This window comes from Aythya ferina (assembly GCF_964211825.1).
Source record: "Aythya ferina genome assembly, chromosome: 11".
Lineage (NCBI taxonomy): Eukaryota > Metazoa > Chordata > Aves > Anseriformes > Anatidae > Aythya > Aythya ferina.
Genome location: NC_140307.1, coordinates 19,627,342 through 19,645,792, shown reverse-complemented (window position 1 = coordinate 19,645,792; position 18,451 = coordinate 19,627,342). Strand labels below are relative to the sequence as shown.

General features: G+C 39.5%; 1 protein-coding gene across 8 annotated transcripts in view; it reads right to left on the bottom strand.

The window, feature by feature from the left end:
* MYO5A (myosin VA) overlaps positions 1-18,451 on the bottom strand; it is a 101,962-nt gene that overhangs the window by 50,950 nt on the left and 32,561 nt on the right. For all 8 annotated transcript variants that reach the window (XM_084531954.1, XM_084531949.1, XM_084531951.1 and 5 more), the window contains exons 5-8: positions 7,105-7,261; positions 2,980-3,123; positions 1,695-1,776; positions 75-182 (exon numbers count right to left, since the gene is read on the bottom strand). In XM_084531954.1, coding sequence (XP_084388080.1) covers positions 75-182; positions 1,695-1,776; positions 2,980-3,123; positions 7,105-7,261 — 491 coding nt within the window. The remainder of the gene's footprint in view (positions 1-74; positions 183-1,694; positions 1,777-2,979; positions 3,124-7,104; positions 7,262-18,451) is intronic.

Genomic DNA, 18,451 nt, shown 5'->3' with positions numbered 1-18,451 from the left:
AAATACACACAAGTAATACAGAAAATTCTTGCTAGCATATAACATTTGGGATATGATTACGTTTTACAAATTACCTAGCAAAGTGCAGGCCTGCCTGGTGTTTACCATTTCCTTAGCATCATCAACACCATCAATCACAGGGCTTCCACCTTGCTTTGTATAGTGAAAGTAATTTGCATTCCCTGTAAGATAAAAAAATAAAATAAAATCTTTTACACACACTGATGCAGAAATTCACAGCACATCTGTACAGCTGTGTAATGGTTAAGTTGCTCTTAGCAGACTCTATGATTTGAAATATGTCAATATGTTTTCATTTTCTGGCTTGTAGCACCCACTTGTTCTGGAGAATATTTTTTTCAAGATTTAACAGTGCAAATAAGTATTCTTAAGCTACTTATTACCTACAATAGGCCCTAAATCATATTCTTTACCTAATCTTGGTTCACACTTCCACACCTGCAGAATAACCACATTGGAAGCAATCATTCTTCAAACCTGAGCCAACCACCCCACAGGTAGGTGCACAGTTGACAGCAGCACTTTGGGGTTACGTTGCAGGTATTAGTACGCTATTATTGTATGAGGATATTAAAAATAAATAGATCTATTTTGTCCTTGTTTTCTTCTCATTTCTCTTTTATAGTCTAGCCTAATCTTATAAATATCTGTGATCTGTCCTGGCTGAGAAATCTTGGTTGAAGAACTGACAGCTTCCCGCCACTCTGCGGACAGCACTGGGCCTCACTGAGAAAGCAGTACTTCTCTTTCGTGTTGTATACATTTCTACAGTTTTGGTGGCCAGGCTTTCAGCTGCAGTAACAGTCTCCTTTTCTTCTCATCTACTAATGTTTCAAAAAAGCTGCAAGAGGAGTCTCCTGCATGGCTTTTTTAGTCATAATTACATAAGTTACTCTCTTTCCCATGTTAGCAGATGTGAATCCTAAATGTGCCAGGATGGTTTAGAAAAGCAGAGAAATACTTGGAAACCAGAAAGACATTTCAGAAATCAGTACTAATATACTGTGCAGTTTTCCCACTAAGAAGCTAACTTTTAAAAATATACAAAAAGCATTGAAATTTATATTGAATTTTTAAAATCATGATGGGATTGCCTGTCATCATAGCCCATTTCTTCTATAAAGTACCAGTTCCTTTTAAATGAGAAATCTGTCTCTGCACTTACATCTGAAAAAAAAAAAGGAAATTTCCACTTATCAGATTTGTGATCTGCACTGGATCAGCAGAGATGGTAAAATAATTGTTGGTAACAGCCCAAGTGGAGATGTGCATATACAAAATACTCTGCAAGTTTTTCAGGTGCTTATACCAGAAATGATAAAATTTTCCAGTAGCTGGAGACATGGTAAAAAGGTTTTAAAAGGACCAAGAGAAGAGAATTTCACCCTTTCAATTGGAAAACTGCTATGGAATCTGGACTTAGTAAGTTTTAATGCTTACAGTTGCAATGTATTAAAGTGTGCTGAATAACAAATCCATTACTTTCTTTTTAACTAAAAAGAACCAAGTCTGAGATCTGCCATTTTAGTTATTCTCAATATCTTTCAAATGAGGGTTAAAAAGTTTAGAATTTAAAAGCCAGCTTTTCTTCTTTTGGCTCTAAGACTTTAAAAAGCTCAGACATACTGCTTTGTACGTACAGTTGCACAACACAATTAATGTGAATTTCATACCTAAGCGTAGAGTTTTAAATTCCGGTAATGCTGCAGAGGCACATAGTTGGTAAAAGATGTGGTAATTTCTCTCCTCTTCTGCCTTTAAAAGAAAAGGATTGATTATATTTCAACATTTAACAAGCACCAGAAACATCCACAAGCAGAAAAAAAAAAATAAGTTTAATGCATTCTCTAGCATTACATTAAGAGCATAAAGGCACAAGGAAAAAGGAAGATAAGTCAGTAGCTATCATTTCCTTCTTTATTAATTTAATCCATTTTCCACAGTAAGAAGCATGCAGACATTTTTGTTTTTTAAAAAAATGCATGATTTCGCTTTTCAGAATTGTAGATTACTTTCAAATATAGATCAGGATTCTATGGGTGAGTGCGATGATCATACTTAAAGGCTTTTCATTTTCCAAAAATAACTAATACCATTTGCTTCAGCATTTATAGTAAGCTGGTGAAGAGAATATCTTTATTTCCAAGGCAAAGCCGGAATTTTAAAATGGAAGACAAACACAGCTCAGAAGGTTATGACTCATGACTAACACTGTAATTCTGAACTTAAGGGCTCTAAACCTCATAATTTCAAAACAAAAACAAGAAAAAAGACTCTCCTTTAGCTAAGTTATGCACAGCAAGTTTCTCTTATTTTTGATATATACAACACTACTCGTATAACACCCTTACACAGTACAAATTGTAATTATTTGCTTTGTACCTTTAGGCAGACAGTCAAGGGTAAGTCAATTTTTACTAAGCTCTAGACAATAGGGTAAGCAAATATGGAGAGGAAGCATGGGAGACTAAAAGGTTGTAGATCTGCTCAAGTATGAAATACCAAAATGAAAAGAGTTAAAGAAATATTAAGTTACATATTCTCTTAAGTCTCATTTGTAATTATTGTGATAGCAGTGGGTTTTACCAAAAGATTTAAGTGAGCTAAGATGGCAGCTTTACAAACCACAACAGAAAGCTCTTGAGCATGAGTATTTCTGTTAGGTTTTGAAGCCTGATCCTATAACACTATGGCAAGCACAAACTCTAGCATTGAAGATATTTCTTGTTAAAATACACAGCCTTTTTAATACACATTTTACAGCAATCAATAATTCATATACTGAAGACTGACATGGTTTTCCTTCTCTCCTCCTTCCCCACATGTGCTATAGTAAAAATACAACATTAGAACCATCTCTGACAAGAAACACCTAACATCAGCAAGCAACAGCTTTTTTTTTTTTTTTTTTAAGCATAGTCACACAAATATAAAATGAGAAAATTGCATCAGTATTACCTGAAATACCACTCTTGACTTCTCCAGGAGGTAAGTTCTCATGTTAGCACCAATGATTCGGTATCTCTTATCAAAACCAATTTCAATGTATTTCCCAAAGCGACTGCTGTTGTCATTCCTTGTTGTTTTGGCATTTCCAATTGACTATAAAAAGGGAATTTTGTAAAGGTTGAAGAACTATTAGAAATTATCATATCTATTTAATCATCTACATTGCTCACAAATACATAAACATTAATTTGTCCAGTTTTCAAAACAATTAAGAATGATCTCTGCCTGGTCATCAAAAAGATGGTTATTTCATTGACATGAGATCCGGAGTTGATCTTCCTAGTAATGATGTCACTTCCACATACTCTAATTTTCCAGCTAAAAAATTATTTGAAGTCTTTTAAAAGGAATTAAAGAGTCTAACAGAAACCTCACATACAGCCAGTTTTCTTCTAAGAGTTTAATAAAACTATATCCATTATTTCACACTGCGTATATTCACAATTGTATGTACAAAGCTACATGTACAGTACTTGCAACCTGTGTAAATTTACCTATTGCAAAGCCACAATCCAGCAAACTGCCCCTATACTCTTAACATTTTTATCGCTATTATTCCAGAACCAACTACATTTCCAAACTCCCTCTGCAAAAATACTGTTATAAAATATTTACTGTGTTCCTAAATATAATCTAAAAGTTAACATGTACAGACCCATGTTGTTTGCCTGAAACTAAATTTCTTCAATAGCAGATTGGCTATAGATTTCGAGACAGTCTTCAGTGCTGTCTTCAACGTGTGAGTAACTTATTTAGATTACTTCAAAATAGCTTTATTCATAATAAAAAATATTTAAGGTATGTCTTCAATAGTATGTGGTCCTGGGATATCCAGGGAAATGGTGGCCATGGAAGCAAAGCAGTGTTGGTGCAGCTGTGACTTACAGCAGCTCACCTGTGTTAGGATTCACACCACTATGGGTACCACACTGGAAATATCAGCGTTTTGAGACATGCAAATCACAACATGCTGAAATTCAAAGGAAAGAAGCTTTTCTTCTAAATAGGATCATATTATAGTCATCATATGGCAATTCACCTTTCAAAAAGTCTGAGAGATATCTCTGTTTCAAAAGGAATAGCATTCAGTGTAACTCTTGCACAGCACATTATCTTTATTCATATGCCACTGTGTTTATGTGATCAAGTACCTCACCCTGAAATGCAGCACAACTAAAAAAAGGCAGAGCTATATCTATGTCCCAGGTTTTTTGTTCATGTGGACATCCATAGGAACTCTGTACTGAAATAAATTTGGGCAAAACCAAATGAGTACAAATAGCCATGCTGAGTATCAGTATTCCAAATCTGTGAGGAGAAGAACAGTGAATCAGTAAATGCTAGCAGGGTACAGCACCGAAAGCTGAGATTAGACTTTGAGAAACCACATTACAGCAGCAGCAGCACACACGCGTGACCAAGCAGATGCCCAAGTGGTTATCAGATGAACAGTTGCTATAAAGGTTGTAAGACCAAATTGCATCTTTGCAGTTCTAAGAAATACTGAATTCACTCAAACTGAATGCATTCAAACTGCATTCTTGTGTTTTAAAATTATTGCTCCCATGATGTGCTTTTTGTTGTAGGTAGCAATGTAACGTTACCATATTTTCAGAAAACAATCATTACTTTGAAAGGACCTATTCCAAAGTCCCACGCCTGTATGTATGAACACAATTAAGAAAGTCTTCGGCATTACAATGACTGCTGACCAAGGTACCCAGTAAGCTGTACACTTTGTATAGCAACACAGGGTAGCAAAGAAAGAGAGGAAGGAAGTTACGTATAAAAATATGTTTTAACACTTGACTATTTCTACATTTGCAATAGACAGACTGTATATAGTTATTAGCTATAAAACTGATTACTCAAAAAGTTGCTAGAAATGTAGAATTTATTCACTTGATATTAGAGTATTTAGTAAGCAAACATGATGTGAAATTCTGACACTAATGGTGGTTGTGATATACAAATTAAAAAATTACCTTCTGCTCAACTTAGCAAATGTGAAGTTCAACATTTCTAAATTTCATTACTTAGCTTCTTTCTGTTTTGTGTTTCTGCTGATTTACCAGCTGAAGAGTTCAAAACATTAATTTTGCTACCCCAGTTTTTGTGTACAACTTCACATTTCACAACACTTATTTTAAATCTTATTTAAAGCTCAAGTGCTAGAAGTTAAAAGGTAACTTTCATCCAAATATAACTTCTGAAGTGATTCCAACTTTAGATCTTCACAGGTTCATGAAATCATTATTCCTAGAAGATAAAATGAAAGTGCCAACAAACCTCAACATCGCCAAAGATGGTATAACACTAATGCCAAAGCTGGAGCAGTGAAAGGAGTACTCAGGGACTAGCTCACCCGTGCAACACTCCTAATTGCTCCCAAGGGCCCACGCTGCCACTGCTGGGGTAGGTGCAGCTCAAGGCAACGCTCAGCACTCCTGACTTCTTACCATCACTTGATACGTTGGTTACGCAGCAGCAGAGCCCACTGCCTATCATGATACAGCTCATTTTATCCCACAAAACAGTTTCAAACCACCACACAGCACTACAAACCAGGCATGATTACCTTGTGACAGAACACACAATTGTGATGGGGCAGCTATAGCCTGAGTATCATGAACTCCTCATGCCAGGAGGAAAAAAAGGAATAAAACACAGTTCATTTTTTAAAATATCTGAGGAAAAAAAAAACAATCACAGCATCTTGCATTTCACATTTCACTGTGTGCATTCCATTTGCTCACATCTATCCATTAATAACTCATACTATTGCATAGAGATGCTAAACAGCTAACACGACATCAATCATCCTAAGCATTTTCTTAGTTAACGTGCCTTCTTAGCTTGTGCATGTTCATAGATAGAGCTCTTTCTCTTGAGAAATTCCCCCATGACTGCTTATCTCTGGTGAATTGTTTCCTTATACAAGGTTCCAGACAGAGAACAGAGGAGGGCCACAAAGATAAGTAAGGGCCTGGAGCATCTCCTCTCTGAAAAACGGCTGAGAAACCTGGGTCTGTTCAGCCTGGAAAAGAGAAGACTGAGAGTGATCTATCAATGTTTATAAATATCTAAAGAGTGGAAGAGAAACGGATGGGGCCAGGCTCTTTTCAGTTGTGTACAGTGATTAGACAAGGGTCAGTGGCCAAAAACTGGAACACAGCAAGTTTCATACAAACTTCTTCACAGTGAGGGTCACACAGGCTGCCCAGAGAAGTTGTGGAGTCTTCTTCTCTGGAGATATTCAGGACCTGCCTGGACACTTTCTTGCTCAGCCTACTGCAGGGAAACTACTTTTAGCAGGGGGCTTGGACTTGATGGTCTCCAAAGGTCCCTCCTAATCCCTACAATTTTGTGGTTCCTTAACTTCAGCTACAACTTGGATCTACACATGTAGGCAAAGACACAATAGGCAGAAAATAATTCAGATCAGGGTTTCTGCTTGGCCATGACATCAGAATTACAGCATCTCCTGAGCTTCCTGTAGATCAGTGATCCTGAGCAGTAGGGAACTGTACATGTTATCCCACAGTCTACTGACAGCGCCCGTGCTCCCAAGCCAATGGCTTTGGGACTTGACTACAGTTAGCACAACCTTTGTTGTACACAAATGAAACATCACAGTCTGAGCTAATTATTGCCAAATTATGTCTTCTGTCATTTTTCCCCTCTGAAGCTGTGTACATCTCGTATAAGTTTTCTTTCTCAATTTAACTTCCATTATGACATTTTACTAAAATTTAGTATTTGCTTTATTCAACAACTACCAGTATTACAAAGCTGAAAAGATTTACAGCAGTATTCCCATAAAAATTACTTTGTTATGTGAAATACTTTAATACTGTAACATTACCTCATCTCTCACACCATTTCATAAATACTGCACAAAATAATGATTACAGCACTTCCCAGTAAATGGATGAAAAATGAAATTTTAAAACATAGTCTGGGGTTTTTTGATGCCTATAAAAGTAAGAACCGATCTCTTTACGGAATGCTTGTGTTAGCCCCCAAACAATTACTGCAACTGAAGGGTAGGAGTTAGTGCAGTAGCTCTCTTACCTCCATTATGGGGTTGGAAGCCAAGACTTTCTCCTCAACATTGGCTTCACTGGCAGATCCACTGACCGTGGCGAAGTACCTCATGGCATACTTGGCAGAGACTGTCTTCCCTGCCCCAGATTCTCCACTTACAATGATTGACTGATTTCGCTCATCTCTGAAACACAAAGACATACTGATTACCAGCTATTCTCTCAAGGACACTTATGTTTTATGTCCCCAGCTTGGCAACAATCATTCCACCATAAATGTTAGCAGTAGAGCAATAATGTAAAGCATGTGGCAGAAACAAAGCTGTCAGTGATAAAGCTCCCTGAATGGCTAATTGGGCTGCTGGTGACCAGGATGCTCATTCAGGACCAAGGCTGCCCCTGCAGTTCAAGCAGCCATCATTTTGTTCAACAAAACCTGACCAAAACACCTGTTACCACCATAACACTGTGTTCTTCTGCAGCTACTTCTATTCAGAGTGTCTGGTAAAGCACCTCACTAATCAGTGCTCATTAGTAAAGATCATTAATGCTACCTTACAGATAGAGAAACGAAGAGCAGAGCTAGCAACAGAAACCCTTCATCCTTCTGATCTAATCGCCAACTTTTCCCAGAATTGTTTTGAATCTGAAAAATTCAAGCAGGACTGTTCAGGACACACGTAGCAGCTCTGGAGCAGAGGATCCCTTTGTCGTAAAGATATTTCTTCTCACTATAAAAATATTTTTTAAAAAATGGATCTTAATTTGCTAGGCAAGTAATTTTCCGTCACCCCAAAGAGGCCTCTACCCATAAACCCTGACTGTATGACTTAAAAATAGACTACAAATCAACAGTGACAGAAATTAGCATTTCTATAGCCTGGCTCTTTTTTTTTTTTTTTTTTTTTAAATAAAATATTTATACCATACTGTATATTTCAAAAATTTAAAAGAATATTTCAAAATCCTCCCGTGAGCTGGGTAAGTTTAACTCTGTCTTACATACTGGAAAATGGATAAAGAAGGAATAAAAATTTACCCCAAAGATTTAGAAAGCTGGGTGGGGCTTGAACTAAAGAGTGTAGCCAAGCCCCAGACCAAGCTGCACTTACAGTACTGTAATGGTGGATAAAAGTTCAGGCACGCATATATGTTCAAACAGCATATATGAAGTCTGCACAGCCTCCAAATGCCTGCTGAGGCCACAAGTAAATGCTATGCAGGGGAAGTGAAGAAATATGCATGAAAAATCTATCCGTGGTTTCTGTATCCTCAAGGCCCTCCAGGAGGTGTGGGGTTCTACTTCTGACATTTAAAAAAAAAAAAAGGTGCTGATGAAAATAAGAAGCTAAATTACAGATCACATGTTTGCTCTCAAGCTGTTACATATCTTCAAAAGCACCCCTAAGCCTCCAGATAAGAGCACAGCTCCAGCATCTACTTCATGCTGCACACAGATGTAGGCTAAAGGGAGCCCCTGGTAACATCTCCTATCTGCGAGAGCCAAGGTGTGATTCATCTAACCAAAGGAATTCATTGGGTAAAGCAGGTTCTTCACATTTGGGTAAAAGGAAAGGGTTGGGTGTTGCTTTAAATTTAATATGAAAGTGTTAAGAAGATCAAAGCAACCTAATTTTGTGTTCTCAACTTCCCTTTAACACATAGGATAGGTGCGAATGACTGCAGCACAGTTCACACATTTGCATACATCAAGCTGTCGGTCTCAATGGGAAAAGTGGGAAAGTGTAACTAGGCAGCTTGTGCCAGGTTATGGATAGCCACGTTAGGTATGCCCAGCTGCCAGGAATGCCAGCCCTGGGCATGGGGAAATTAAAACATGGGCCTGATGAGACATCTCCTTTACAAAGGGCATCAAGCCTGCTCCAGTGAGGCCTGCGGCGGCAGGGCAGCTCACAGCAGAGACAAAGACTTCCATCTGGGAAAGGAAGAAGAAACACTCTTGCTTCTTCCTCATTCCCTGCTCGCAGAGTTCATCCGGGGTGGATACACATGCCTGTGGCTCTGCACATCGGGGGCCAGAGTGAGCTATGCTGGTGCTCTCGTCCAAAAAGAGATGCAGAAGGACATGAGAGGAGTCCAACCGAAAGCATGACATCTAGGCCTAAATGGGACAACTGACAACACACAGCCTTCCCCTCACACAGACAGTTCCTGCAATGAGTCAGTAACAGAGAATAATTTCTTCGCAGAATCAGCAGTTTTTCTTCCCCCGGTGCTCTTTGACGTACGAAAAAATCCCCAAACCAATCCCATTATAAAATAGGAAACTTCTGGTCTGATTTCAGGAGCTGCCTAGCACAGGAGGTCAGCAATAACATAACAAGCTTTTCGATTGTAGATCACCATACTGTGCTACCAAGAGAGGGACAAAAAAATAAGCGTGTCTCATGGTAATTGTCACTTCCCTGAAGGATCAGCTCCAGTAGCTGAGAAATCCCACGAGTTCCATCTACTGCTCCAGCTGTGAGGCACGAACGTACACGTAGTGAGAGTGGCAGGAATTGATGATATATCAAGTTTATTACTGCTATTCAAGAAGCACTTTCCAAAATCATCAGGTGATTTACAGAAATATCTTCTGGAGCTGTTATGAAATAGGATCCTCGTGTTTTGAATACTAATAGGAAACTGGTAAAAGCACATTAACATCTTAGACCCGAGCAAGTCCCTGAAATCCTCCCAGCCTTCTGTTTACAAAGATGCTTTACTACTCATATAGAGAAACAACGGCTTCATTTTAGAGAACGAACCCACACCCATGCCTCATCTTGCAGCATTTCCAAAGCTATCAGTACTGAATTGCCAGTCACTGCCCCATCTCTCCTCATCCAACAGCTAATTCCAACAGAGATACTTTACACAGTCTAGTGTGTATCAAAGCCTGCCTCAAAATTGCTTCAAGGCCCTCCCTTATTATTTCAATCCAGACAAGTACTGAAAAAACAAAACCAAACAATGTGCATGACTTCCTTCCTTGCACAACTGGCATACTTTTTAATGAAGAAGGTGGAGAAATCAGCAGAAACTGAGGGGAATTACCACAAACCAAGACAGAGGGCAGACCATCCAGCATGTATGTGTGAGCATTCAAAGCACACATGGCTTTTGTTATCGGGTTGGGCATTCAGGAACAGCGGGAAAACACTCATCTCCTCAGAGAACTTCCATGTTTACAAAGATGATAATGAAAAACGAGGCTGAAATACTTCCTACTGAAGAATACTGTTGCTACTTAGCCTGGAGTACCCTCTCCCCACACTACGAGATATGCAGGTCTCCTCTTCCCACAGCACTCCTGCATGCGCTCAAAATAAAGGATCCATTCCTATATTCCTGTGTAAGCACATACACACACACCTTTTAGAAATTTGCTTAGAGAAGATATGGCTGGCTGTGTGAGCTAGAAAAGCTGCTGTCCTCTATTCTGCAATGAATATTTGTATTTGCAAAAGCTAAGGCAGTCATGAGAAACAAAGGCCTCTCACTGTTTGCAGCCAGAGCCTCTGGCATTGCCCTGCCAGAGCTCCATTCACTCTCAGACTCCCTTGTCCTCACGAGTACATCAGTCTATTGTTTGGATTTAACACACTGGAGTTGCCATTCTCTAGCACATTATTTATTCTTTCTGCTTTTTGGCACAGAGAGAGGAAAACACAGCAAAACATCCAAGATTGCAGCCAATGCCTGGAGAAGGTGCAAGGACACAGCACCCCACAGCAGGGTCAGCGGCTGCTGCCACAACCCCAGACGAGACTTGGCACATGAACGTCCGACCAGGCAGCAAGATACTCAGGTCTTCAGAAAAGGAAGGCTGGTCCTTCCTGGCAGCCACAGCACTGCTGCAGAGAGGTCTTCTACATCGCTGAACTTTAAGGAAACAGATCGCCACATAACTGGGAAAGAAAACATCAGCTGGGAAGGAAAACACCAGAATTTGAATATATTGGGAAGTGCATAAAATGTGCAGAGAATATATTTTGGTTTAGTACAAACAACAGTCTAAAATACCTCTGCTTATGCCAAATGACATTTTCATAATGTCTGTATTAAAAAACAAAGAAACAAACAAAAAACAGAAAACACAAAGAGCATTTGAGTTCTTCCTTGCAGAGAGAAATACCAACTTTGGAGTTATTTTCAGTTAAATTACCAGTCCTCAACCTTTGACCTGATGTTGTGAGCACTGAACATGTCACCAGTTGCAAAAGAAGCACTATAATTAAAATTTTCAGCCAATAAAACAAGTAGGGCAACAGTGTTGTGTGTGACACCACTTAGCAGTCTGATGCCACACTCTCTTATCTGTGCAATATGTCTCCATCGTCCTGCTTCTTCTCAGTGTAAAGCACATAATTAGATGATTTTAAAATGAAGATTACTTCTGAATGGACAGAACTTTTTAATTATGCTTTTACAACAAGAGCTGAAGAAAAGCAAACTGGGAGATGAGAAGCTGGAGTCCTCTTTCACTGAAAGGTGGATAATGATCACAGCCAATGATACACAAACACATCACAGTGATATGATACTAAGCCAAACTAGCTTGAAAACAGGCATTTAGTCACAGCAGACTGGAACAGATCAACTGTGAACAGCCTACCACTCACAGAAACGTGAAGCGTTACTTTGAGGTGTCGGTCAGGATCACACTCAGCTTTTTCCATTTCTGAACAGTGCACAAGGAGAAGGGAATGACAAATAAATAAATAAATAAATAAATAAATAAATAAATAAATAAATAAATAAAAATCAGGGTTTGCGACGATAGGCCTGGCCATTTCAGAAACAAAACGATGGGCTGAGATTGCTTTCAGCAGCAGGGGACTTGGCTCAGAAATCGTCCATATCCTTCTCTCAGGCCTACACTTTAAGCACTGCATAATGATAACAGCTAGTTCTTGTCAAATAGTGACACCCTATGGAATAAATAACACTATTTTCCTTATCAGTTATCTATCTCAAAAATAATGTCTAACTTTGAAAGGCAATATTCAGTCACTGTATCCAACCTGTACGCAGCTCTATTCTGCAGCAAGTAATGGTCATAGAATAAGCAATAAATGTCACTAATTTTTCATCATCATAATTCCAGCAGAAGACAAACAGATTTGTGCATAGGCTGGTAAATTTTAAATACAATTTTCCTTTACCTACAAAATCCCGTTGACAAGGCAATATGTTTAGGAGGAATTTTAACATCAGAGTGCCAAAACAGAATAGACGTAGACTTCCTTACCTAACTACTGCAATCTTGAGATTACAACCTACATTTCAGCAGGGCTTTTTCTTGTGCTTTGAAAAACCATTGCAGAATTCAATACTGAAGACAGCTTCTGCTCAAAGGAGATTCAGCACTGGAAAAAAGAGTTCTACAAATTGACTTGAGATACCTTACATGCAGAAAACGGTTTTGCAGAATACAAATTAAATGACAGTGCACAAGAAACCAGGAAGTGGCTTAGAAAAAAATACTCTAGTTTTCAAGACATGAAAAAAATTTTGTCGAGGATGTGCATATGTCTTAATACTTAATTTTAATAGCACTGACTACTATTAACTTTAAATTCTGTATTTCATAGAAATTGAAGAGATGCTTTCAAAAGGGCTCAGAATGGAGGAAGCTCTACTCCCATGTGGTCACAGCTGCCAACCTTAGTGGAAGCAGGAGTAACACTGTACACATCAGAGACGCCCAGTGACAAAGTGCTGCAAAAAGACCTACTGATCATTGAAAAGTTGACTGTCATCAACTTTAGCAATTTCATCCGGCCAAAAATAAAATAAAATAAAATAAAATAAAAGAGACAAATAAGGAAAAAAAGTGTAAGAAAATAAACATTAACAGTTAATAACACTAAAGGCAGAGTTGCCAGTTTTCAATTTTTATTCCTTAAGGTAGCTGTACCTTTCTGAACCTGGCTCCCTCGAAAACCAAACTAGCTTACTGCATTACTGCCATCATTTCACAGCAAACTGTCCACACATCAGGATAATCAACACATAGAGATTGAAAAATCCCTACAGATAACTTTGTTTACCTTTTTCCTCTATACATATGAAAAGAAAGTCCCTCTTTGAAGCAGGAACACTAAAACAGTTAAAAACCCATCAATACATATTTCAGAGGGGATTCAAGAAGCTCAGAGCTATTCGATTTAATCATCAAAGCACAACATTATTTTTGTGTTTTATTCCTTCCTATGACTGATGCATTGGATGTATCACTTGATCTTGTCTTTCAGACTCATGACTCTAAAGCAAATAATGTCAAATAGATGTATAAAAGCACACATACCACAAAAACATCAGCCCGGGAAAACAAACAAAAAGAATACAGAATTATTGACATCAGCTTCAATACATGCATCAATCCATCCTTACCCAAGCCACCAGCATCTCTGCCTGGCAAAGCTGTATCATTAACAGCTGATTTTAAAAGATTTTGATGTGGACTTCAAACATTCGCCTGTGATGCGCTACTTCAAAGCTGAGCTTTCTTAATGCCACATAACATAGATGAGATTGGCAGAAGAGATCAGAGTGAGACGTCCTTCGTTCAAATGGAGAGACCAAATAGAGCTATTTGATGAGAACATTAGTGCTTACTTTGCCTTTCATCCCAAATCATCTACATCTGTTAACACTGAGGACACTGCCAAGGTGCTGATGTTTTTACAGAAGCTCCTTGTCAGTGTGGCTTGAGGGAAAAATATGACCCGAAGATGGCCAGAGCTAAGAGGTTTAATTAAATCTACTACCATTTTTTGTGGGGTGGATTTGCTATTGGTTTCTTGTTTTAATTTAGAGTAACATGTTTAGGTGATGGCTAAGGGCACTGTCCCCATGTCATGTGACAGATTCATTTTTTATTTAAATAAAAACTGCACAAACTGCTGCTCAAGGCCTGATCCTGCAATCCATAAACACCAAATCTCTTACTGCTTCAGCGCAAGACCAAGATCATGATAAACAGCTTATTTAATCCAACAGAGACAGTCTCATCAACCTGATCTCACTGTTGCTACTCTATTGCACTTCTATGGTAATGGAGTAGACTTGTAAGCCTGAAATTGCTTTAGATTTTTCAAAACTGAACCCTGATCAAAGGATGTTAACGACTAACCTGACGCAAACTCCCGGGGAAGTAATCTGTGACTCAGGGAACATTTGGGACACTTTCTGTTCTAAGCACACACGTGATTACCATTTATATCAATGTGAATCGTGCCCATCAAAGACAGAAAAGGAACCTGAGTTTGTTTTCTGAATGACACGTCATCCTACAGCTGAATTACAGCAGCAGGAAAACTAACTCAAGAGAAGTTGAAAAATAATGACATCAATGAAAGGTCAGATAGGATTAATTCTGAAAGGCTGGCATGTTTGAAATCTTGCTGTACTTCCATCAGCTACAGCTACTCCAAGAGTCACAGGATTAAACACTAAGCACTAACACAAACTTAGCTTAAACTGAGACATATTACCTTCTGAAGATTTTCAGACTGTGCAAGAATACATATACACGCGTGCAGCTGGCACGATTAAGTGTCTCCAGCAAGGCAAGCATAACACTGAACCAAGTAGGCACCCTATTTTTTGCAGTCCATCTCTCAATATCCCAGCTGCATACTTGTGACAGTGGATGACCAAAATAACCCGTAGTATCTGGAGCCAGAACATTCACACATCTTTGTATCTGAGAGCATGACTAAACAAATACATTTATTAAAGATGTTTCCTTCTGTGAGGCAGCTATAGCAAAAACAAGAGCACAGAAAAAATTACCAAATAATTTTCTCATTGGTAAGATGAAATAAAACAAGTTTATACAATGCACTGAAAATAAAACCTGCATGGAAGTGCTAAATATTCTAACTGCTTTATCAATGTTCCCAAATAACTTAGAAGTAATGATGTTATGGGAATAGAGAAATGCATCTAATACGCCACCTGTTCCAAACAGCTTCTTCCAGCCTTGGTGTAATTATCAACACAAAAGGTTTCAAATTCCTTTCTTGTGAAATCCATTAGCTTTCATCAAGATAAAGTAAGAATTCTCTGCAGTATCGAATGCTTTGTGACCTTCGCAGAAAACAACTTGATTAACTTACTAAAAAATTTAGGAAGGAACTTCCCAGCCCCAGCAGGCTGAAGGGAGCACAGTCTTCAAAGGACTGTGCATTTTCAGATACCAGAAACAGGATGAGTAGTAGAAGAATGGCTGGGAAAGAACAAAACATTGAGGTGCTATCAGAGAAACAGAAGGGTAAATCCATGGTATATGGATAATGGTAAGATTTTGCACACCTCATCTGAAGACTCACTAAATAGGTCTCACTTCAATAAATTGAATTGGATGGAGCATTTTCTAAAACACCAGTGATTGCAAACTTAAAACCAAAAAGTTTCCTAGAACACTCTTCTTCAGCACAAAACATGGTTTTGGAGAAAGAAAAGGATTTTACATTCCTGTAATTCACACTACATTGTTGGACATGGCCAAAGTGCACATGCAGGTGAAGGACGCAGCATACACCCATGCATTTCTCTACAGGAAATTCTGGACAGAAATGTGGTAACCTTAGTCACAGTGGCCTTTCAGCACAGAAATGCAAACAATAGCTCAGAACAAGCTATTGCATTTCACAGTGCAGTATGCTAACTGTGAATAAAAATAGCATCGCTCTGTGTCTGTAATACAGGGCACAAGGTCTAAAGCAATGTGAAATGGGCCAGTTGTACACATGTACATGCAACGCCTGTATTTACTACATGCCTTTTTTTGAATCCAAACTTTTAGCAAATTTCCAGGGGGGTTTGCGCTGCTTCAGTTAAGAGTGACACTACAGTTAGGTTTTAATGTAGTGCTGTGTATTCAGATTGTATGCAATGTCCCAGACAGAGGGAGCTCTTCTATGCACACTTTGAAGCCCTTTCCAGCTTGCTCTTCTGCAACTCCCAAGCAGCTATTCACAGCTACTGTGTCTGCACTACAAGAGCCTCTCATCCCTCTGACCTCTGCAGTAACGCAGAGCTCACCGCCCACGCTCTCACCAGCACCAGCTCTCTGTCCTGTGTTGGCTTGGGTGCCACGTTCACTGCTTGGTCCACCACAACCCAGTTCTGCACGATGCTTCTGTGGGCACACCTGTTTGCTTTTCTGAAGGACCAAAATTGCCTTTTACACTTGTCCCGAAATAAAAGGCAGCTGTAAAAGCCTCGAGCTTGGGAAGGTTTAACACAGCACGGCATCATGCGGCAGCAAGTGAGGCCAGGCCATGCACATGAAGTGACACGTGCTCACCGTGAAGGACTTGGAAATTCAGCACCGTGTCCATCAGGAGCCATTACAGGAACAAGTCCAGGATCTGATTTTCAACCACGAGTAATTTAACTGATCAATAAATAAATAAGAATTCATTCGGCAGTTTTCCAGTGCTCTCGGATCAAGACAGAACAGCAGCACCTTCGGGGAGGTGCCAGGCCAGGGCCGCCCGCCCGCTACTTCTCACAGCGGCAGCATTTTTGCCCTTCATTAACCTTCTGAACAAGCTATTTTAATCACAAAAATTTGCAGCCCTAAATAAGTTCCATTATCCCCTGGTTTCTGGATTTGGCTCTCTGGCCTCCTTTATAGGAAAAGCACCCTGGTTTTGTACTTCCCAGCACTGCCAACAGCCCGCATGGACGAAGGCCTCTGTCTACTCCCTCTGCTGGGCCTGCTGAGCCTGCCTGGGAGGTGTCCTCCTTCGGGACAAGTCTCCCCTGCACCGTCAGCACCTCAGCAACGATAAATGCCAGCCCCATGTTCTGCCTTCACCTGCACTGCTCCTCCTTCCTGCAGAGCCACATCATCCCTGCGCTCCCGCTGAGGGAGCCGACAAACCCGCCCGTGTTGGCACATCCCACAAGGTGCGGCCTGACACGAGGAATTATTTCTTCCACTCTCAAAGGGCTGTTGTGTGGAGTAACAAGCCAACTTTTGTACAAAATAAAATTAAAAAAAACGTACAGAATGCTGTATCAGTGTTAAAGATTATTACTAGCGACTAAAGGGCTTTGAACCATTCTGTGTCAGTGTGATGGGGGGAATTAAAAGAGTTGGTTATTAGCGCTGTGCCCAGCAAGAAGGGTCACTTCTTGTGCAGAACAGCAGTTCGGTTTCTTGCTCTGTCCCACCTGCACACCCTGTACCATCAGTTTATTTTGACTATCTGGATCTCACATGCTCCAACCAGAAACACCCTGCTCTTTGCATAAACCATGCTCCAACAATTCAGATGTGTTTAGCTGCACCTTGAGTCACAGTTTGTACTGACTAATCAGTAAATTAATTCTTTGTAAAGAGTATTCACTTTAATAGGTAAGAAATATTAGTCCAACAAACCATCTTCTTTAACCACATTCCTAAATACATTTCTAGTTTAACTGCTCATTAAACATAGCAGCACTTCTCACTGACATCCTGTTCAGCTGCTGGACAAAAGAGGATGTTCTGAGCAAAGGAACTGGAGGCTAGAAGCTCTGTGTTGGGATCCAGCTCTGGGGTGACAAGAGGCATGGCCACAGCATACCATCTCCACCTTAGCGTTTTTTTTCTATGCAAGTGGAAAATGATATATTAGCATTAGACACAGACTAGTGAATGTAGAGTGCCTGGAAAACATGAAGTCTTTTATAAAAGGAAACGGTATCTGTTGCCTGGCACAGAGATACCTTAAGTCTGCAGGAAACGAAGGCATGAAAAACCTAGCATGTTAATTTTTGTATGTTGAAAACAAATAAGCTACAGGAGAATGTTGCTATGAAACCCATTCAAGTGCAGCACTATCAATCACTTGCATTTTATTGTGAAGCTGGTGGGATCAAGCCATCAGACACTGGATTAGGATATTTCCAACTCTCTATGTCTGTTTCAACAAACGGAAAAAATGGTAGTGATCTCCTCTGTAAAGGACTTCGAGATCTGCTCATGGAAGTGCCACACAAAGGTGAGCTATTACCATTATATATAAGCTGATTCAGCTGCAAACTCAGCTACTACAAAACTCCACAAGTTCTGAAACATCTTATGGTCCTGTTCAACAACAGCTTGGTACGAACATTTCGCATCACTCTCAAAAACAGCACATATACTTTTTTCAGTGAACAAATTGCACCACTTGCCATTTCAACAGTATCCAGGAAAAACAGCTCTGGACTGTACAAACGCAAAAAGGTGAAAAGATAATGAAATGATGGTAACATCTCTTGACACATACAAATTAAGAAAACTGAGGTCAGCACATGCTGCAAAATCATGACAGATTGCACACCAGAGGAGCACAAAGATGAGCCAGCACTATGGAAGTGAT